This window comes from Oryctolagus cuniculus, chromosome 9 (genome assembly GCF_051225735.1).
Source record: "Oryctolagus cuniculus isolate XC-2025 breed Fujian yellow rabbit chromosome 9, ASM5122573v1, whole genome shotgun sequence".
In the NCBI taxonomy this organism is placed as follows: Eukaryota; Metazoa; Chordata; class Mammalia; order Lagomorpha; family Leporidae; genus Oryctolagus; species Oryctolagus cuniculus.
The window spans coordinates 99,939,162-99,961,297 of record NC_142875.1 but is presented as its reverse complement, the minus strand read 5'-3'; the positions used below and the strand labels follow the sequence as shown (position 1 = coordinate 99,961,297).

The 22,136-nt window shown below is 52.3% G+C and overlaps 1 protein-coding gene across 1 annotated transcript in view; it reads left to right on the top strand.

The window, feature by feature from the left end:
• The window catches only part of CACNA2D4 (calcium voltage-gated channel auxiliary subunit alpha2delta 4), a 109,009-nt gene that overhangs the window by 14,690 nt on the left and 72,183 nt on the right, over positions 1-22,136 (top strand). The window contains exons 9-18 of the mRNA XM_089303316.1: positions 345-419; positions 1,162-1,251; positions 1,355-1,468; positions 2,717-2,795; positions 4,451-4,584; positions 6,231-6,308; positions 6,939-7,019; positions 7,567-7,641; positions 11,174-11,260; positions 11,916-11,987. Of these exons, the coding sequence (XP_089159442.1) occupies positions 345-419; positions 1,162-1,251; positions 1,355-1,468; positions 2,717-2,795; positions 4,451-4,584; positions 6,231-6,308; positions 6,939-7,019; positions 7,567-7,641; positions 11,174-11,260; positions 11,916-11,987 (885 nt within the window). The remainder of the gene's footprint in view (positions 1-344; positions 420-1,161; positions 1,252-1,354; positions 1,469-2,716; positions 2,796-4,450; positions 4,585-6,230; positions 6,309-6,938; positions 7,020-7,566; positions 7,642-11,173; positions 11,261-11,915; positions 11,988-22,136) is intronic.

Genomic DNA, 22,136 nt, shown 5'->3' with positions numbered 1-22,136 from the left:
TCCCTAGGCACATTAGCAGGGAGCTGGATTGGAAGTGGAGCAGCCGGGACTTGAACCGGTGCCCATATGGGATGCCAGCATCACCATCAGCGACTTAACCTGCTGCTCCACAGCACCAGCCCCAAGGGAGGACTTCTAGAATGGAGGCCCAGATGTTCTATGTTCCTTTTTCTCTAGTCAGAAAAAACCTGCAAACATCATAGTGTACCTCAAGAGTGCATGACACGGGGGCCCAGTGACCCCCTACCCCAACCGCCCCGGGGGCCTCCCTTGAACCTCCCTGCTGGGCCCTCACTTTCCAAACTGCCCTTGTCTGTCCCGACCTCTCTGCTTCCTCCCCGCAGTATAACGACTACGTCCACTACATCGAGCCTTGTTTTAGAGGCATCCTCGTCCAGGCAGATAGAGACAACCGAGAGGTGAGTGCTGGCTGCAGCCCTGTGCTCTCATCGGGACTGGAGGGCCCATTTGCTCACTCCCACAGCACCTGCAGAGAGGAGAGGGCAAAGCCGGCTGGTGGTCAGCGGGGCAGACACACACAGGAAATCGCCCTTGCAGACCTCGGCCACTAACCAGGGCAAAGAGTGAGCAAATGGAGAGTCCACACGGTCCCTTCCTCGGGGCTGGTGTCTGTGCGGGAGACCGGACTCAGTTTCCCCTTTGGCTCTGTCCCCGTGAGGAGTCTCCCCTGAAGGAGCAAGGTTCAAACCTAGTGGGAGCAAATCCTTCTGTCCACAAGAAGACCCAGAAGGCAAAGACGAGGCCACACTTCTTGAAAGGGGGATCCTGCTCCTCAGAGACCCTCCCTCTGTGGCCGGGCAGTCGGGGGCGGCTTCCTCCTGTGTCCTGGCCTGGGTGCCCAGTGCCCTGCAGCTCCTCCTATGAGAGGTTCACCCCTGGTCTCACATGGCTGTCCTCCTGCTGTGGTTGGCCTTGCCCTTGGTGGGGGTAGCTTTGCAGCAGGCCTTTCATGCTCAGTGTATCTGGGGGTTGGGGGCATCCAGAAAGCATCAACTGCAGGACCCAGCCCATGAAATCAGTTCCCTCGTGGAGGAACAGCCCTGCAGCCATGTGCCGGGCACAGCTCAATCAAGACAGAGAGGAGGGGTCCCCCGCCTCTCCCTGTCCTGAACCCCTCTGCTCGCATCCCACCCGTGACAGCATTTCAAACAGCTGGTGGACGAGCTGATGGTCAAAGGCGTGGGGGTCGTGAATCCAGCCCTGAGTGAAGCCTTCCAGATCCTGCAGCAGGTAGGTACCTGCGGCGGAGGAAGCCTGGGAGAGCCAAGGGACTGGGGGGGAAGGGGGCGGAGGGAAGGGGAGTGGTCACACTGCCCTCCCCTGCCCCACACAGTTCCAAGAAGCCCGGCAAGGCAGCCTGTGCAACCAGGCCATCATGCTCATCACCGACGGGGCTGTGGAGGACTACGAGCCTGTGCTGGAGAAGTTCAACTGGCCCGACCGCAAGGTGGCTCCTGGGGGAGGGGCGGGGCGGGGGACAGCTGGTGGCCCTGATTTCAGTGGTCTCTCCCATCACCCTCATTCACATGAGGAGACTTGAAAGAGTTCATGGAGCATGGAACTGAACAGGTGAGTTTATTCTGGTGCAAAAAAAATTTGAAATCCATGCTTAGTTTTTTGATAATACACATTTTCCATGAGCTTTAAAAAATATTTGTTTACAAGGCAGAGAGATGGGCCAGCGCCGCGGCTCACTTGGCTAATCCTCTGCCTGCGGCGCCGGTATCCTGGGTTCTAATCCCGGATGGGGCACCAGGTTCTAGTCCCGGTTGCTCCTGTTCCAGTCCAGCTCTCTGCTGTGGCCTGGGAGGGCAGTGGAGGATGGCCCAGGTGCTTGGGTCCCTGTACCCACATAGGAGACCAGGAGGAAGCACCTGGCTCCTGGCTTTGGATAGGCGCAGCGCGCCAGCTGTAGCGGCCATTTTAGGGGTGAACCAACAGAAGAAAGACCTTTCTCTCTGTCTCTCTCACTGTCTAACTCTGCCTGTCAAAAAAAAAAAAAAAAAAAAAAAAGGCAGAGAGATGGACAGATACATAAACAGGAGGGGAGACTCCCATCTATTGGTTTACTCCTCAGATGCCGCAAAAGCCAGGAGTGGGGCATGCGCTGGAGTGGCAGGGACCCGAGGACTTGGCTCACCACCCGCCTGCTGCCTCCCAGCGCGCATTAGCAGGGAGCTGGAAGCAGAAGTGGAGCCAGAACCGGGGCCTACGCACTCTGATTTGGAATGGAGGGATCCCAAGTGGGGTCTTCACTCCTGTGTCAAACACCCACTCCCCTCATATGCATGGATTTCAGTTTTTTACACCAAAATAAACTTATTTTTAATGTGGTTTTCCATGAAAATTTTGAAGTACTGTTATAGATTCAGGTACATCCTAACTGGAGGTTTCAAAGCTGTGGCAGGCCAAGGCACAGAGGACAGGTGGGAGGGGTTCAGCAGGGTCTCCAGACAGGTGCTGCAGGCGGTGAACCCAAGCTACGAACCTGCTCTGTGATCATCAGACATCAGACAGACCCTGGGCGCAACACACTGCTGCCTGGGGCTCAGGTCTTCTGTGAGCAAACGGGGGTGAGGTTGGGAGCCAGAGGCTGAACGGTGCTGGGCCCACATCTGGATCTCACACAAGTTCTGCTAACGTTTCTCGCGGCCGGGAGCGTGGCTGCTGAGCCCACACGTGTCTTGCGCGGTAGGTCCGAGTGTTCACTTACCTCATCGGGAGAGAAGTGACTTTTGCTGACCGCATGAAGTGGATCGCTTGCAATAACAAAGGTAAGCAAGGCGGCAGCGGTTAGCTGGAGGCACTGGGTTCCGCGTGTGGGGCCGGGCAGAACAGCAGTGTCCTAGCTTCTCCTTTGGCAAAAGCAAACCCAAAGGTAGATTCCTCCACAAAGCCGTGAGTAAATGCCTGACCGCTCCCGCAGCGTCTCTATGTCATGGAGTCGCCAGAAATGAATCCTGGTGCTCTTCTCTCCAGCGTGTGCACGGAGAGCGCTCTCTCCAAATAAGGCTTCACACAGAACCGCAAGGTACTCATAACACACAGTGAGGCAGGAGCGGGGCCGTCATGTTCAACGCCATCCCTTGCTTCTGTCCCACCTCCACACCCCTTGCAGCAAGCAAAGGGTCATCGTTTTTTCTAGAATAAGGGCTGTGTGCACCAGCCCTCTCGTATCCTCCGGCGGGAACCACGACCTGGGCTTCGCAGCGCCTTGTGGGCTGTTGAGGCAACAAAAATGTGCTGTCTACTGTGTACCTGGCACTGTTCCCGGGGGCTGTGGAGTCCCGAGCGATCAGGGTGAACTCAGGATCAGGCGTGCCCTTGGCGCTGGCCTGCAGGGAGACATCAGCAATGATATGACGGTGGAGAGACGCAGGGTGGTCCCTGGGCTGGGAACAATGGGAGAGGCACACCCCTGACTGGGGGTGACTGAGACAGGTGTCCCTGACAGAGGGCACAGCGTGCTCAAAGGATCCGAACAAGAGCCTTGCTGCGCGCAGGGAACTGTTCCATCCCTCCAGGGTGGGGAGCGTTTTGCAGGAGGTAAAGAGTAATGAGAGCAGAGGGGTAACCGCGTACCAAACCATGCTGAGCCTTTTTTTTAAAAAGATTTATTTTATTTTATTTTACCTGAAAGAGTTACAGAGAGGCAGAGGCAGAGAGAGGGAGAGAGCGAGAGAGGGAGAGAGGAAGAGAGAGAAAGGTCTTCCATCCACTGGTTCACTCCCCAATTGGCTGCAACAGCTGGAGCTGGGCCGATCCGAAGCCAGGAGCCTGGAGCTTCTTCCGGGTCTCCCACATGGGTGCAGGGCCCCAAGGACTTGGGCCATCTTCTACTGCTTTCGCAGGCCATAGCAGAGAGCTGGATCGGAAGTGGAGCAGCCAGGACTTGAACCGGTGCCCATACCAGCACTGCAGGTGGCAGCTTTACCTGCTACACCACAGTGCCCGGCCCTCTGCTGAGCCTTGTGAGCCAGTTATTCTTTAAACTCCATGGCTGCCATGAAGAGGCTCTAGCATGCACCCCCTACTCAGCTGAGGAAGGCAAGCTGGCCTGGGTGGGGATGAGTCAGGGTCTTGACCTGGGCCCCCGAGGACAGGCTGGAAACTGAGTAACATCTACAAGATCTGCAGAGCGACCGGGGATTCCGCAGGGAGGAAGGGGCTGCAGGGAGGCAGGACCAGGAGAGGGAGAGACACACAGAGGTCTTGCAGTTGAGGTCCCCACTGCTCCTGTCCCAAGTCCAGGCAGCGTAGGCCTTTGTCTTCCCACCAGCACCACTGGCCTCTAGCTGTGCCCAGGATTGGGCATAACCTTGGGGACGCAGTGTTCCTACAGCCCAGGGAGGTTCACAAACGGGGCCCAGAGCCATGGGCAGCTGGGGCAGGTGCACGGACCCACAACCACCCTCGTTTCCCTCGCCAGGCTACTACACGCAGATCTCCACACTGGCGGACGCCCAGGAGAACGTGATGGAGTACCTGCACGTGCTCAGCCGCCCCATGGTCATCAACCACGACCATGACATCATCTGGACAGAGGCCTACATGGACAGCAAGGTGGGACCCTGGTGGCAGCTCCAGGATCAGGGTGGGGGTGCAGCTCCAGAGTTAGCAACCTCAGGGAGTGAGGGGTAATTTCACGCCTCAGAAGAGGGGTGAAAAGCCATGCGACAGTGAATAAATGTGTCTCGGGTGCATTTTCTCCTCCTCAGTCCACAAACAGCACCATTGCTGCCCCTGGACGTACAGACCTCTGCTCCCAGCAGACCTGCCCAGGGCCACTCCCCCTGAGCAGGGCTCCTGTACCACATTTGCTCCCCACCCCATATCCTCTTTCTTCCCTCTATCTGTTGGCTGTGGTCATGCCAAGGGAACTGGCAAAGTGACAGTTCTCAGAACTCTGGGATCTAGGGGGAGGAACACGGGCCTTGGCTAAGGATGGCCTCAGCTGGTGCAGAGGCCTGGAGCACTTGGGTGTGCGCTGGGCAAGAGGAATGGGAAGGAGGACAGGGGTGGGGAGAGGAAAATCCTTGCTTCCCTGTAGCAGTCAGAAGACCTCAGGGGAGGGGCCACGTTATGGCTTGCCGCCTACAGTGCTGGCATCCCGTGTGAGCACCAGTTCGCATCCCAGATGTTCTGCTTCTCATCCAGCTCCCTGCTGATGCCTGGGAGAGCAGCAGAAGATGGCTCAAGGGCTTGGGCCCCTGACACCCACGTGAGAGACCTAGAAGAAGCTCTTGGCTCCTAGCTTTGGCCTGGGCCAGACCTGGCCATTGCAGCCATTTGAGGAGTAACCTAGTAAATGGAAGATCTCATTTGGCCTAGTGGTTAAGACATCTGCTTCCCACGCTGGAATACTTGGATTCAATTCCCAGCTCCGACTCTTGACTCCAGCTGCCCGCCGTAGCGCTGATGCACACACCTGTGCGTGGAGGTGGCTCTGGCAATGTCCTTCTCCTTCTCCACTGGCCTGCGCTATCCTTTGTAACCACTTTGGTGTCAGTCAGTTTTTCACCCCTGTGACAGAGACCCTAAGGAAAGCTTCTTAGGAAGAGAAAATGTTTATTTTGGCTCGTGGTCTTGGAGCTCCTGATCAGGCAGGTCCTATTGGTTGGCTGTCAGGAGAAGCTGGAGGAGGGTGATGGTGGAGCGTGTGCAGAGGTACAGCCAGGAAGCTGGAGAGAAACCAGGTCTGACTCAGGTCTCTCAAGGACTACCTCCGGAGGGCACGCCCACGGCGACCCAAGGACCTCCCACTGGGCCCACTGCTGGGCACCTTACTCAGATCCAGCCTCTGCCCCATCAACCCATGACTTTGGATTTTAACCACATGCGTTTGGGAGCAGTGTCCTAGTCACCTCCTAGCACTCAGAGGTTTCTGGCAAGGCTCTTGCTTTTTGCTCTGAATCTGTGGGCAGGTGAGGAACGGGCCTGTTCCCTGGCTGTGCTCACCTTGGCTGGCCGAGATGCGAGGGCTTGGGGAGCCTGCTCCGGAGCTGGGCTGTGGGCTCAGGGCTCTGCAAGGTGATGTCAGCCCCATGCCCCTCTCCAGTCACCCCTGGCCTGAGCTGTCCTCCGGTGGAGAAGGAACAGCAGGAATCCTTCCCACTGGAAGGGAGGCTGAGTCGTTAACATCAGCGACTGCGGGTTCCCCAGCAGGGCAAAGCATGGCCCTCCAACCTCTGCCCGTTCCTCCCTGGCAGCTCTTCACCTCGCAGACTCAGAGCCTGATGCTCCTCACCACCGTGGCCATGCCTGTCTTCAGCAAAAAGAACGAGACGGTGAGTGGCCGCTCCCGCCGGGGTGGGGACCAGGGGACACCAATGCTCCTTGACTTGGCTGAGCACCAGAGTCACCCCTGGGAGGGTTTTGACGCGGATTCCCAGGCCCTATCCCAGCCTAGCTACATCAGAATCCCATGCTCAGAGCTGGGGCTGGCGTCTGTATCGGGAGCACCACCTTGGGTGGTGGAAGAATCACCTGTCAGGTTGGCAGGCCCTAACTTGCCTGTAAAAGCTTGGGATGAGAGAGTTTCTAGAACCTTCCATCCTTCCAATGCTCAGGAAAGTGCCTAACAGGCCCGTGTGCTTCACAGCACCCTTAAGTAAAGTCCCCTGGGGTGCCAATACCTGCCCTGAGCTGTGAAGAGGGATTCCTGGTTCCGAGTTTCGTCTCACTGAAATGCTACAACACGACCATCCACACCGAGTGCCAGGCTCCCGGAAGCTGTGGTCGCTCTGAGGCCTCCTCCCGAGGGTCTGGAATTTTGTTCTGGGAGCTCAGCCTAAACTCTGGCTTCAGAGGAGGGACCTTGAGCTAAGGCCTCAGCGGCCTCATCTTCCAGGCGCTGGAAAGGCCCAGAGTCCAGCCTGGCCCTGTGTCTCCCCTGATCCCCGTACTTTTCCTTCCAGAGATCCCATGGCATCCTCCTGGGCGTGGTGGGCTCCGATGTGACCCTGAGGGAGCTGATGAAGCTGGCCCCCCGCTACAAAGTAAGCCTGGAAGGAGTCCCTGAGGGCCAGTCCCAGGCTCCCCAGGAGCTGTTCCCCCTCCCCGGCCCAGGAGCTCTCCAGGAAGAGGCAGCCAGGCCCAGAGCTGGAAGTTCCCCCAAGTGGCCCCCAGAGGGGTGCAGGTGCTGAGCGTGGGAACAGTAGCTCATCTTCCAGGCGGCTCTACCACTGTTAGCTCTAACTGCCCTGTAGCCTTTAGCAAGGCCTTCCCCTGCCCAGTGCCTCAGTTTCTCAGGCTGCTCCTCCCTGCCACACGGCCCTGTTTGGAGAGTGAATAAGATTACCCATCACATACATCCCTAGAGGGTGTGGCAGTGATGTGCATTCTGGGCGTTGCTGGACACAGGGAGGTTTGGAGAGGATTTCAGCATCAGTAGGGAGGAGCCCGGCACTGCCCAGTGATTTTCTTCTTTGAAAATCTCACTGTGGGAGCAGCCATTTTTAACCACCCTGTCCCCACAAGCCCCTCCCAACTCGCTACCCAACACGACCACCAAGTCTAACGCGCGTCAACCCCGGACTCCGGCAGCTGGGTGTGCATGGATACGCCTTTCTGAACACTAACAACGGCTACATCCTCTCGCATCCTGACCTCCGACCCTTGGTAGGTACAAAGCTTATTTGCTTTGGAATCCTGATGCTATGGGATTTGAGGGGAGCTCTTGAAAACAAGGAACCCTCATTGAGTTCCACTTGGAAGCCTTATGAGTAACATGAGAAAAAAAAAAGTTGTAAGCCCTGGCCCCTCTAGTAGTTGCTTTTTGTTACCATAACAAAACACTCGAGGTGGCTAACTTATAGAAAAAAGGTGTAGTTAGCTCAATTTTGGAAGTTAAAAGTTCAAATGCCATGGGGCAGGCTCTGGCGAGTGGTCCATAGTGGATGACAGGGCGTGCATGGGGGGAGGGTCCCCTGGCAATGCAGGAAGCAGAGAAGGTGGGTGGGGCCAAGAACCAGCTTCCAAGGGCATACCCCCAATCAGCTAAGAGCGCCCACCGGGTCCCACCTCCCAGTTGCACCACCTGGGGACCAAGCCTTTGACACATGGGCCTCCGGGGCCCTCAACATTCAAACCACTGCAGTCCCCATTTACACACTGCTTAGACTCCAGCAGGAGCGACAAGGCCGGAAGGCGACATGCCTGCTGAGCAGCCCGAGAGCAGCCCGGAAGAGAGCAGTACTGCGGCTGCAGGGCCCTGACACCGCCTCAGCGGCCGCACTCCTCCTGTGCATCAGAACCCCGGGGGCCCATGGGAGGCTGGGAACCCCAAGTTACCAGTAAGAATGGGAGGGGAGCCTAGCTTGTCTTGGGGTGTGTTCTTGAGTGGCCCATTCTCACCACCCTAGTGCCAGGGCTGTGGGTATCTTCCCAAGGATTCAGATGAACAGCTGGCGCCTGAGAAACACAGTTGCATGATCTGAGCTGAAGGCTGTCCAGGGCCAGGGGCTCCTCCCTATGGCTCTGGGGCCTCTCAGTGCGATGACTTGGGGCCGGGGTAGCTACAGTCCTGGAGAGAGTTTAGCTCTGCCCCTCCCAGTTCTATACTGAGTCAACAGCGGATGAGGAGGACAGACGGCAGGGCTCCCTACCAAGAACTTCCTAAGGGTGTCATCTGCCCCAAGTGTCATTCGCAGAAACCAGCCGTGTTTCAGGCCATGTGGTTCAAATGGAGACTGGAAGGGGGCTGACGGAGCGATCAAAGACACACTCAAGGGGTTCAGTGGGAAGGGAGGGGGTGCACTGGAGACCAGTCTCTCTCTTCTGTCTTCCCCATTCAGACTCTGCAGGGCAAGCGTCAGCGCCCATGACATTCACAGGTTTGGCCTGTGGGTTCTGTGAGGACAGCCCCAGTGCCAGCAAAATTACTTTCTAGGGAAACCGTATACACATTGGTCCTACAGCTCACCTGCTGGATGAGGGGCACTGATCAGCCCACCTGTCACTGTGACCACCTATGCGTTCAGAGGGAGGACCCGCTGTGTGCCCAACCTGACAATGCTGTGGAGAGAGCTGCAGGCAGACCTGGATATCTAATGAGGGAAAGACGCCTGGCCCGAATGGAGGCTTTGGAGAAAATCGCTCTGGCAGCCACAACACCGGCACGCTGGTGAAGCCCCTGTACTGTCTCTATAAGGGAAGCGCTGCCAGGACAGCAACGTTAGTTACAGAGAATGAACGGACACTCCCAGTGAGAATTTTTTTTTTAAGATTTTATTTATTTATTTGAGAGGTAGAGTTACAGACAGAGAGAGGGAGAGAATGAGAGAAAGGTCTTCCATCTGCTGATTCACTCCCACAAATGGCCACAATGGCCAGAGCTGGTCTGATCTGAAGCCGGGAGCCAGGAGCTTCTTCTGGGTCTCCCATGTGGGTGCAGTTGGGCCATCTTCCACTGCTTTCCCAGGCCATAGCAGAGCCATGGATTGGAAGAGGAGCAGCCAGGACACGAACCAGAGCCCATATGATTTGCTGGTGCCACAGGCAAAGGCCCAGCCTACTGTGCCCCAGCACTGGCCCTGTCAGTAAGAAATTAAAACAGGATCAACAGCCACATGCTACACCTGAAATCTTTGTTTGTTTGCCACATATGAGTAATTGACTAAGTGGAACAGTGGTTTTACTGTGAGGAGTGAGGCTGGCCTTTCAGGTGCCACCAGGCGTGGGGAGTGCTGAGGCAATGTCGCACCTGGTGCAGATGGCCAGACAGAGCTGTCAGATGAGCGTGGGGATCCATAAGGACAAGGGTGGGAGTGACTTTCAGGCTCAGGTTTGGAGAAGAATGGGAGGGGACTGCAAGGGGAAATTATTCTACGGATCTCCTGGGTGGCCGGAAACCAGCAGGCAAAACACTGGCACAATCATAACATGGTGGGACTTCAGCCCCTTGGGTGTCTGCAGAGGCACGCGGATTCATGCTTACTAAGCTGGTCAGCTGCCCTGCTTCCTTACTCGGCTAACCCTGGGAGGTACTGCAGGCCTGACGGGAGACAATGACACTGTCTGGGCATCTGAGAGAGGAAAAGTCAAGGCCAGAAAGTAAGAATTATGCTCAGAGCACTGACGAACAGCTCCATGTCAAGTCGGAGGGAGGGCTTTAAAAAAAAAAAAAAAAAAAAAAAGATGTATTTATTTATTTGGAAGTCGGAGTTACAGGGAGAGAGGGAGAGGCACAGATCTTCCCTCCACTGGTTCACTCCCCAAGTGGCCACAACAGCCAAGGCTGAGCCAGGCCACAGCCAGGAGCCAGGAGTTTCTTCCAGGTCTCCCAGGTGGGTGCAGGGGCCCAAACACTTGAGCTGTCTTCCACTGCTTTCCCAGGCCGTCGTGAGCAGGGAGCTGGATCGGAAGTGGAGCAGCAGGGACATGAACCGGAGCCTAGAAAGGATGCCGGCACTGCAGGTGGCAGCTTCACTTTCTATACCACAGTGCCGGCCCTGGGAGATTTTTATTAAGCACCTAAAAACTAACAAGATAAAATATCTTGGGATGCATGAGAAGCCTGGTAAATTATTCAGTGCCCACACATAAGACTGTGGGGATGTAAGGTGGCAGTGTGCCACATGACCAAGGGGATTTCCTCCCTGTGTGAGCTGCCGGTGGTGCAGCCATCCACGAAGCCCCCATAGAATCCCCCGTGCCACTGGCGTTTGTCCTGGGAGTGACTCCGACAAAGTGGAGCTGTTCCAGAGTTGCTGAGGCCCCTGAAAAGTGGGGTGCTCTGGCCGGAGAGGGGAAATCCTGCCCCGGGACAGGGCCTTTACTGACCACTAGGCTGTTGTTGGGCAGAACACATGCTGTGTCACTCCTGGGGAGGAACTCCGAGCAATGGGTGGAAGCCACAGGGGGACAGATTTCAGCTGAGCACAAGGAAGCCCTTTCTCACAGCTGGAGCTGTGCAAAGGTAGACAAGATGACTCAATGTCAGCCACACCTCCCCATGGAAGGGGAGACCCCTGTCGCCATGGCAGCAAGGGATGCCCTGCAGGGCGTGGACGGTGGGCCCAGAGGACCCTGGCACTCACTGGAGGTCTTTGACTTTATGAATATACCCAAAGGCTTTATTTATAGAAGACAGGGAACTCGGACAGGGCTGTGGACTAACCTTGTGCGTTTCTTCCTGACCTGCTCCATCCAGTACAGAGAGGGCAAGAAACTGAAGCCCAAACCCAACTACAACAGCGTGGATCTCTCCGAAGTGGAGTGGGAAGACCAAGCGGAAACCGTGAGTGGGGCACGGAGCAAGAGAAGCTTGGTTAGCTCTATGAGAGTTTATGGAAAATGAAATCAGATGATACATTTATTTTGGTTCAGAAAAAAAAATTGTGAACTCCATGCATATTGTATGATTTCGCGGTGTGCGTCCGCCATGACCCTTTTGAGGGCCTCTTGTATTTCTGGCAGCTGTGTGGCCGCAAGCTTTGAGGTCACCATGTCCCTTAGAGCAGCTCAGCTCAGTCCTCAGCCTTTCCGAGCCCGAAGAAGCAGTCCCTACAGTGGGCAGGTCTTTGCATGGCTGTAAGACTGTATCACCAGCTGCCTGATTCACTGGGTCACTGAGGCTGGTGAAACTGCGCCTAGAAGCTACAGAGTTTGAGGCTTAGCCATGTCCAATGAGTTTCAGTGACGTCTTAAACAGGTTTGGGCCTCAGCGTCACATCCCAGATGTGATGCACACATGTGACACTATGCCCCACGGTCCCACCCACTGGGTGAAGGCCCAGAGCTGGAAGCTAAATGGAACCCAGGATCAGGCCGCCCTTCCCGCCTGGCATCCTGCTCAGGGCAATAAGGGAGGATCAAGGATTCTCAGGGCTCTGTGGAGCTCAATCCCATCCCATGCACTCCTGGAACTCACAGCCTTATCTTTCCTCTTGAAGCTGAGAACAGCCATGATCAATGGGGAAACGGGTTCTCTCACCATGGACGTGAAGGTGCCCCTGGACAACGGGGTAAGGATCTGGGTGAGGAGCAGGACGTGGCCCCAGGAAGGCAGCAGCATGTCAGTTCATTGTTTAGGGTGCTGATGGAGGGACTTGGGCTCAGCTGAATTAGGGGGGTAGTGCTTGTGCAGCCTAGAGGACCTTGGGGGAGACGGCTCCACCCCAGAGGAACACCTGGCCCAGGAGCGCCACTGTAGTTCATGTCCATGCCTGCTGCTTGGGAGCCTACTGCGGAGCCAGACACCTACAGCCCTTCCTTCTTCCCCATGCTGCCTGCGGCTCAGCTGTTTTGTGGTATATGATGCAAAGGGGAAAAAATGGTAACTCATTTTGCAAATGTTAGCTGCTCTTGTAAAATCAGGCTATGGGGAAGACGCTGAAAATATCTGTCACTCCTCTAGCGGATATTCAGGCCCTGGGTCCTCAGGTAATTGACGGCACCCTCTTGACACTATTCCTATCCACCCTCATTTAGAGAAAGAGCCCTGCATCCTCTCACATAGAAAGTTGCAATGCAGCGACTGATTGGCATGGTCCCTTGACATCTTGCCAAATGTCACCTCCTCCCTCACTGCTGCCCGTCCACCTCAGCTGTTAGACCTGAGTGCTTCCATAAATGCAGGCCACCAGGGAAGCCAGACCAGAAGCCCTGGCAAGGAAAGACTGTTCTCTGTTTCTTAGACCAGGATTCTCCCTGGGACCAGTAGCTGGCTTCTGGGGCATCTGCCTGGCTTTTTGTATGCTCTGGGCTCAGATGGGCCCCCTCTAGACAGACTGGACAGTGTCCTCCGTGCCAGGCCACCAGACTCCTCCTGCTGTCGATCTCAGACAGTTGGAGGTTTCTTTCTTTTGTTTTAAAGATTTTATTTATTTGAGAGGTAGAGTTACAGACAGAGAGCAGGAGAGACAGAGAGAAAGGTCTTCCATCTGCTGGTTCACTCCCCAAATAGCCGCAATAGCCAGAGGTGGGCCGATCTGAAGCCAGGAGCCAGGAGCTTCTTCCAGGTCTTCCATGTGGGTGCAGAGGCCCAAGCACTTGGGCCATCTTCTACTGCTTTCCCAGGCCACAGCAGAGAGCTGGATGGGAAGAGGAGCAGCCAGGACCAGAACCAGCGCTCATATGGGATGCAAGTGCCACACTGGAAGATTAATCTACTGAGCCACAGCACTGGTCTCATGGAATTTTCTTCCATACGCCCCACACACTCCCTAGCCAGACTCCCACTCACACACACACAAGGAAGCTCCCACCTACTCCAGCCCTGCCCTGGGGTCTAACCACGACGGGAAAATTAGCATGCATGTGGCACACCACCGCTTACAGGCAGGTTTGCGTCAGTGTAATGCCCACCAGCGCACGCAGTGGCAGTCCTGGCTTCCACCTTTCCTCTCCGTGTCTGGTGCGCTCACACTGTGTCCTTCTCAAAGCCACCGAGACAGACTGCTGGCCAGACCTACTAGTCTGAACCTCCAAAACCTCTGCTCACCCCTTCGCAATGCACGCAGTGCTATTAAACCATCCAGGTAGCATTTGTGTGCAAGGTAGCAAAGGCCTCCCATCATGTGAGTAAGGCAGCGCTGAGGAGGAAGAGGCTCCAGCCGTGATGGGCGGTTCCCAGCATGCCATGCTCAGGTCCCGCTGCTGGTGCTTCTGATGGTGCTAACCCTCCCCAGAAGGGTGGTGGAGCACTCACTGTCCTCACCCCGGTGTACAGATGAGGAGATTCAAAAAGCCCGAAGTGCTTGCCCAGGGTTGCAAGTCTGCACCTATCTGATTCTAGACCACACTGTCCTCACCGCTGCTGCTCCAGGGGACTTCAAAAAGCTCATAGAAAAATGAAATGGGCCGGGTCCGTGGCTCACTAGGCTAATCCTCTGCCTTGCGGCGCCGGCACACCAGGTTCTAGTCCTGGTCGGGGCGCCGGATTCTGTCCGGTTGCCCCTCTTCCAGGCCAGCTCTCTGCTGTGGCCAGGGAGTGCAGTGAAGGATGGCCCAAGTGCTTGGGCCCTGCACCCCATGGGAGACCAGGATAAGTACCTGGCTCCTGCCATCGGATCAGCGCGGTGCGCCAGCCGCAGCACGCCGGCCATGGCGGCCATTGGAGGGTGAACCAATGGCAAAGGAAGACCTTTCTCTCTGTCTCTCTCTCTCAATGTCCACTCTGCCTGTCAAAAAAAGAAAAAAAAAGAAAAACGAAATGAAAAGATAAGTTTATTTGGGTTCCAGAAGTTGAAATCCATGCAGTCTTACCCTAATATAAATTTTCCGTGAATTTTTTGAAGGCCACTTGTATGCATGAATTTTGAAACTTTTTGTACCCTAATAAACTTACCTTTACCTTCTGTGCACCATGAACTTTTTAAAGTCCTCTCATATAAAGCCTTTCAGTAGGATTGGCACCAAATTCTCAACTCTGTAGCCTTAAAGATTTTCCAAGTCCTGTTAGAATAGCATTTCTATTCCCATCTTTAAACTTGTCTCCTCCTCTCCCTCAATTCTGTCATAACTTAGCCCTCTTCCATCCTGTTTCTCTTTACGTTCACCCCTAGAAGCTCCTGAGCCTCCCTGTGAACTTGTGAACACAAGGCCACTGCGGCGGCCTCTGTCCTCACCCCAGCGTCACCGCATTCTGCCCACTGCCACCTGCTCCATCGCCTCATGCCTTCTCACTTCAGCGGAGTCGGCAGACGGTCCCATTGTACGACTGCCAGCCAGCCAGTCTCTCTGCTCAGTGGTGTGTGTGTCTCCCTGCTCAGTGGTGTGTGTCTCTCTCTGCTAAGTGATGTCTTCCTCCCTCTCTCTCTCTCCCCTTCTATTAACAGGATTCAGAGATGCACCCTGTTCCTCTCAGCCCCACCCCATCCCTGTTCCTTTTGCTTCAGCCTCACAAGATAGTCTCAGAGCTTTGATCACAGTGAGGAGAGAGTAGTTTGAGACTGACCCTCCGGAAGCTGGTAATCATAAACTCTGGGCCAAAGTGTGAGAAGCAAGGCTGCAAAGACTCCTGAAAGTGACCAAGAGCAGGCAGAGACCATCTGGGAATCCAGAGGCCTCTACTGGCTGAGGAATGTGTTGTGTGGCTTTTCTCCCAAAGAGCGCCCCCAGACTGTCTGGAACGGAACAGCTAAGATTCCAACAGAACTCGGAACAGACCTCCCTGGCACCTCCCAGTTAACTTCTGCCGTGCATGTGTGCGTGCGCGTGCGCGTGTGTGTGGTTAGTGTACCTCACATTCTCTAAAACGCCTCTCTTAGCCAACCAGCAGGACACAATGCACCATCATGAACTGCAGTCCGCAAGCCGCGGCTGCCTCTCCAGATTGATGCTTCCTCAACACGGCAGCTTCACCTCCGACCTACATCTCGCGCCCCCTCCCCACTCCAGTGACCTCTGTTTCATTCTGCTCCTGTCTACTCAACTTCCCCTCTCTGTCTCTTTGAATAGAAGATAGAGCGTGCAGTGTTCTTCTTTCTGTGTCCAACCTACTTCACTTAGCAAAATGTCCTTCAGTCGTGACAGAATCTCCTTTTAAAGAAAAAAATCCCTTTGTGTGTTCAAAAGGACGTCAAAAAGTTCATGGAAAATATAGTTAAAAGATAAGTTTATTTTGATGCAAACACTTTTTTGAATGATAAGGAGTGCACTTGCAATGCTGCTTGAGTTCTTTTTTTTTTTTTAAGATTTATTTATTTACTTGAAAGTCAGAGTTACACAGAGAGAGGAGAGACAGAGAGAGGCCTTCATCCACTGGTTCACTCCCCAACTGGCTGCAATGGCCGGAGCTGCACCGATCTGAAACTAAGAGCCAGGAGCCTCCTCTAGGTCTCCTATGCAGGTGCAGAGACTTGGACCATCTTCTACTGCTTTCCCAGGCCATAGCAGAGAGCTGGAGTGGAAGAGGAGCAATCGGAACACGAACCGGCACCCATATGGGATGCCAGCATTGCAGGCGGCGGCTTTACCCGCTATACCACAACGCCAGCCCCATGCAAACACTTTTGAATCAGGCAGTTTTCTCATTAACTTCATGAAGACTTCATACGTGTGCACCACCACTTCTTCACTCCTGCATCCATCAGTGGCTGCCCGCTGGTTCTCGTCTCGCTGTATGAGCAATGGTGCAGCCATCTTTTCGAGGTGGTGATGCCATTGCTGGCAGGTAAACACCAGCAAAGGGGCTGCGGTAATTCCGTTTTCAACTTCTTCAGGGCTTTCATGTGTTTTCCACAATGGATGCACCAACTGCATTCCCAGCAGCAGTGTCTGTGGGTTCTCGTTTTTCCACACCTTCGCCAACATTCACCATTTCTCGTCCTTTCACAAGACTGCCCTAACAGGGGTGAGAGGGTAGCGCGCTGTGATTTCAATTTTATTTCCCTGATGATTCACACTGCTGAGCACCTTTCCATAGACATGCTGGCCATATTTATGTCTTCTTTGGAGAAATATCTATTTAGGTCCTTTGCCCATTTTAAAAAATTTGATTATTCAGGTTTTTGCTATAAGGTTTTGTGAGTTCTTGATATAGTTTAAATGTTAAACCTTATCAAATATATGGTTCACACATATTTTTCCCAACTTGCAGATTTTGTTAGTCCTATTTGTTTACTTTTGCTTTTGTTGGTTGTGCTTCCCAGTGGAAAATTTTTTAAATGTTTGCTTATTTATTTATTTATTGGAAAGGCAAAGTTACATAGAAAGAAAAAGAGAGAGAGAGGTCTTCCATTCGTTAGTTCACTCCCCAAATGGCCACAATGGTCTGGGCTGGGCCAAGCCAAATCCAGGAGACTAGAACTCCATCCATATCTCCCACGTGTGGGTGCAAGGGCCCAAACACTTGGGCCATCTTCTGCTGCTTTCCCAGGCACATTAGCAGGACCTGGATTGGAAGTGGAGCAGCCAAGACTCAAACCAGTGCCATATAGGGTGCTGGCACTGCAGGCAGTGGCTTAATCTGCTGTGCCACAACACCAGCCCTGGAAAATTTTAAAAAGATTTATGTATTTTAAAGGCAGAGAGAGAGAGAGAGAGTGAGCGCTAGATCTTCCATCTGCTAGTTAACTCTGCAAATGGACCAAGCTGAAGCAAGGAGCCTGGAGTTCAAGTCAGGCCTCCCACATGGATTACAGGAGTCCAAGTACTTGGATCATCCTTCGCTGCCTTCCTGGGTGCACTAGCAGAGAGCTGGATCTGAAGCAGAGCAGCTGAGCCTCAAACAGTGCTCTGATATGGGATGTCGGCATCGCAGGCAACAGCTGAGCCCCCGCCCCACAGTGCTGGCCCCACACGGAAATTCTAAAACATGTACAGTATCAGAAATGAAAATTTCACTAGAGGGTCTTCCCAAATGACTGGAGGAAAGAAGGGACAGTGAACTGGAAAAGGAAGTGATAAAAATACACAATTTGAAGAACAGGAAAAAAAAAAGTTGAAAGTAAAAGAAGAAGCAGTCCCTGTTGAGTTGGAAGAGTTAAAGCAATCAAACGTCTTTTTTTTCTTGGAGTCACAGAAAGAAAACAGAAAGAATGGAGCAGAAAAAACTTATTTGAAAAACTAATGGCAAAGCCTATCCTGAACTTGGTGAGAAAACATCAACCCGTAGATCCAAGCATCTCAGCAAACCCCGAGATGAGAAAAGGAAAAGGAAAACCACCCTTGGGCACCTCATAGTCCAGGTACTGAAAACCAGAGACAGCTTTTCTAAAGAAACTAGAGAAGAAAAGATGCATCCCACTGAGGGGAGCAACGAGAACAATGGCTCCCTTCTCATTAGAAGCAACAGTAGAACTTCCTTAAAGTGCAGAAAGGAAAAACACCTGTCAACCCAAATTTCTCTGTGTAAATATCCTTCAAAAATAATGTGAAATAAAGACATCTGCAGATAAGTGAGGACAGAGCTTTCCTCACTATCAGACCCGTGCCACAAGAAATGCTTAAGGAAATTTTTCAGGCTGAAGAAAAACCACACCAGATTCCAATCTACTGGAAAAATTAAAGCATACTGGAAATGTTAAATAAATGTGAAAAATGTTAAATATAGGTTAATGTTATTCCTTAATGTCTCAAAAAGACAACTGAATATTTAAAGCGAACGTTTTGACATTGCGTTGTAGGGTATATCATCTGTGAAAGTATCCGTGCAACAATGGCACGCAGTGGGGCTGTCCTGAGGATGCAAGGTCAATGCAACATTGAGAAAACAGCCAAGTCAATGTGATCTGTCTGTTAACAGAATAAAGAAGAAAAGCCATCTGGCGATCACAATAGTTGCTAAAAGAGCATTCAGTAAATCTTAGGAATGAAAGTAAACTCCATCAACATAATAAATAGCATCTATGAAAGACATAAGCTTTAGGAATGAAATAGCAAATACTTTTTCCCTAACGTTGAGAATGAGACGAGGAGGTCTGTTCTCCACTTCTATCCAGCATTGCACTGTGGGACCTAGTTGGTGTGATAAGGCAAGAAAATGAAACAGAAGATGCTGCCCTCATTCTGGATAATGGGGCTGCTTAGTTAGGAAATCCCACGCATTTCCTGTGGCTCAGGTCTGATGTAAGGAAATCTCTGTCTTCTTTTATCTGCAGATGTCTTTCTTTTTTTTAATTTATTTGACAGATAGAGTTAGACAACGAGAGAGAGAGAGAGAGAGAGAGAGAGAGAGAGAGAGAGAGGTCTTCCTTCTATTAATTCACCACCCAAATGGCCGCTATAGCCGGAACTATGCCGATACGAAGCCAGGAGCCAGGTGCTTCCTCCCAGTCACCCATGTGGGAGCAGGGGCCCAAGCACCTGAGCCATCTTCCACTGCCTTCCCAGGCCACAGCAGAGAGCTGGACTGGGAGAGGAGCAACCGGGACTAGAACCGGCAACCATAAGGGATGCCGGCACCGCAGGCGGAGGATTAACCAAGTGAGCCACGACGCTGGCCCCTGCGGATGTCTTTCTTTCACATTATTTTATTTTATTTATTTTTTTTTTTTTTGACAGGCAGAGTGGACAGTAAGAGAGAGAGACAGAGAGAAAGGTCTTCCTTTGCCGTTGGTTCACCCTCCAATGGCTGCCCCGGCCGGCGCACCACGCTGATCCCATGGCAGGAGCCAGGTGCTTCCTCCTGGTCTCCCATGGGGTGCAGGGCCCAAGTACTTGGGCCATCCTCCACTGCACTCCCTGGCCACAGCAGAGCTGGCCTGGAAGAGGGGCAACCGGGACAGAATCCGGCGCCCCGACTGGGACTAGAACCGGGTGTGCCGGCGCCGCAAGGCGGAGGATTAGCCTATTGAGCCGAGGTGCCGGCCCTTTCACATTATTTTTAAAGGATACTTGCTCATAGAAATTTGTGTTGACAGGTAAATTTAGTAGATCCACAGAACACCAGTCAGTATTATGAAAAAAAATTTTTATATTAACAGCAAATAATTAGAAAATGAAATTACTTTTAAATAGCAATAGCATCCAATAACATAAAATACTTGGGAATAACTAACAAAATGACCTATATACTGAAAACTATGTCACTGATAACAGAATACCAAAGAAAAAATTAAATAGGATCATATAACCATGATTAGAGGTTGTGAGATCTGTATTGCTAGGATGTCCATTCTCCCCAGGTAGATCTATAGATTCACAGTCAAAATTTAAACAGAGGGCCGGCGCCGCGGCTCACTAAGCAAATCTTCCGCCTGCGGCGCCAGCACCCCAGATTCTAGTCCCAGTTGGGGCACCAGATTCTGTCCTGCATGGGAGACCAGGAGGACGCACCTGGCTCCTGCTTTTGGATCAGTGCAGCAAGCCAGCTGCAGCTGCCACTTGGGGGGTGAACCAATGGAAAAGGAAGACCTTTCTCTCTCTCTCTCTCTCTCTCTCTCACTGTCTAACTCTGCCTGTCAAAAAAAAAAATTTAAACAGACAAGGTGATTCTAAAATTTATATGAAAATACAAAGGACTTAGGATAACCAAAAAAGATCTTGGAATAAAACAAATAGGAAAAAGTCACACCACAAAACTTGCTATAAAGCTACAGTAACCAAGCAGGGTGGAGTTGACAAAAGAATAGACAAACAGACCAGTGGACCTGCACAGAGCATTCAGAAATAACCCACATATATTGCAAAATGATTTTCAATACCTTGGCAATTTAGTGGGAAAAGGAAGTTTTTTCAACAAAACTGGAAAACTAAATAAATGTATGAAAAAAATCTATCAATATCTCACATCACACACAAATCAACGTGTTAGATCATAGCCAATGTAAAAGCTAAAAGGCTGAAACTTTTGGGGCCAGAATTGCAGCGTAATGGGTTAAACCACCTCTTTATGATACCAGCATCCCCTGTCGTCATGACAGGTCAAGTCCCAGCTTCACAGCTTCCTTTCCAGACCCCTACAACTAATGCACCTGGGAGACAGCAGAGGATGGACCACATGCACTGGCCCCTGTCACCCACATGGGTGATCTGGATGGAGTTCCCGGCTCCTGGCTTCTGCCTAGCCTAACCCTAGCTGTTGCAGATATTTGAGGTGTGAACCAGAAGATGGACGTGTGTGTGTGTGTGTGTGCGTGCCATTCTGCCTCTTCAAATACATAAATCTTTAAAAATAAATAAATGATAAAGTTTTTACAAGAAAACAAAAAATCTTCTCAATTTGAGGGTGTGCAAAGATTTATTTGATAAAAACACAAAATGCGTTAAACATAAAAATTTGATAAACTGGACTTCAAAAGTAAAAATATTCTGCTCATCAAAAGGCTTTCGAAAGAAAATGAAAAAGCAGAGGTAGACTGTATCTAAAACACATAAAGAACACCGACAAAGCACTAACAAAGCAACTCACACCCCACAGAATGGTCAAAGCACTGCAGCAGACATTTCAGGGAAAAGGCAGGAACTACTAGTCATCAAGAAATGCAAATTAAAACCACAGCGAGGCCTCGTTGCCCTCTCCCTGCAGTGGCTACCATGTAAAAGATGAAGGATCCCATACACCAGCCAAGAGATGGAAAACCTGGAACCCTCAAACCTTGCTAGTGCAGCTTTGTGGTGGTAAAACAACTCCGGGGAATTGTCTGGCAGCTTTTACTACACAATTCCATTTCTAGGTGTTTACCAAGACACAGGAAGCTTAGTTCAGGAGAAGACTTGTTCTAGGATGTTGACAGCAGCTTCAAGCATTACAGCCCCAAACTGGAAGCAAGCCAAGTAGCCATCAGGAGGTAGCTTGTGGAGGCCAACTGTAGTTGGCCCGTTCACTGGAACCCTACTCAGCAACAAAGGAACAGAATTCTTTTTAAAAAGATTATTTATTTATTTATTTGAGAAGCAGAGCTACAGACAGAGAGAGAAGTCTGCTGGTTCACTCCCCAAATAGCCACAACGACCAGAACTGGGCTGATCCGAAGCCAGGAGCCAGGAGCTTCTTCCAGGTCTCCCAAGTGGGCGCAGGGGCCCAAGCACCTGGGCCATCTTCCACTGCTTTCCCAGGCCATCAGCAGAGAGCTGGATCGGAAGTGGAGCAGCCATATGGGATGCCGGGACTGCAGGCGGATTCCTAGCCCACCACGCTACAGCGCCGGCCCCCAGAACTCTTCATACATACAGCAGAACAGGTGGATCTTGAAAGCAGTATGTTGAATAGCAACAACAACAAAAAGCAAGCCAGGAAAGGAACAGGCGGAAATAATCTATGGTGACAGAACTGAGAACAGAACTTGCCTGTGGAGGGAAGGGTGGTGGTGGATTTGACGAGGCAGGCAGGGCACACAGGTGCCATGTTGACAGGGAAGGTGATTAAACACACCTATAAAAAAAATTCAGCAGAGGTCGGCACCGTGGCGCACTAGGTTAATCCTCCACCTGCAGTGCCAACATCCCATATGGACACTGAGTTCTAGTCCCAGTTGTCCTCTTCCAGTCCAGCTCTCTGCTGTGGCCTGGGAAGGCAGTGGAGGATGACCCAAGTTCTTGGCCCCTGCACCCACATGGGAGACCAGGAAAAAACACCTGGCTCCTGGCTTCAGATCAGCGCAACGCCGGCCGTAGCGGCCATTTGGGGAGTGAAACAACGGAAGGAAGACCTTTCTCTGTGTGTGTCTCTCTCTCACTGTCCATAACTCTACCTGTCAAATAAATAAAAATTTAAAAATAAACCAATT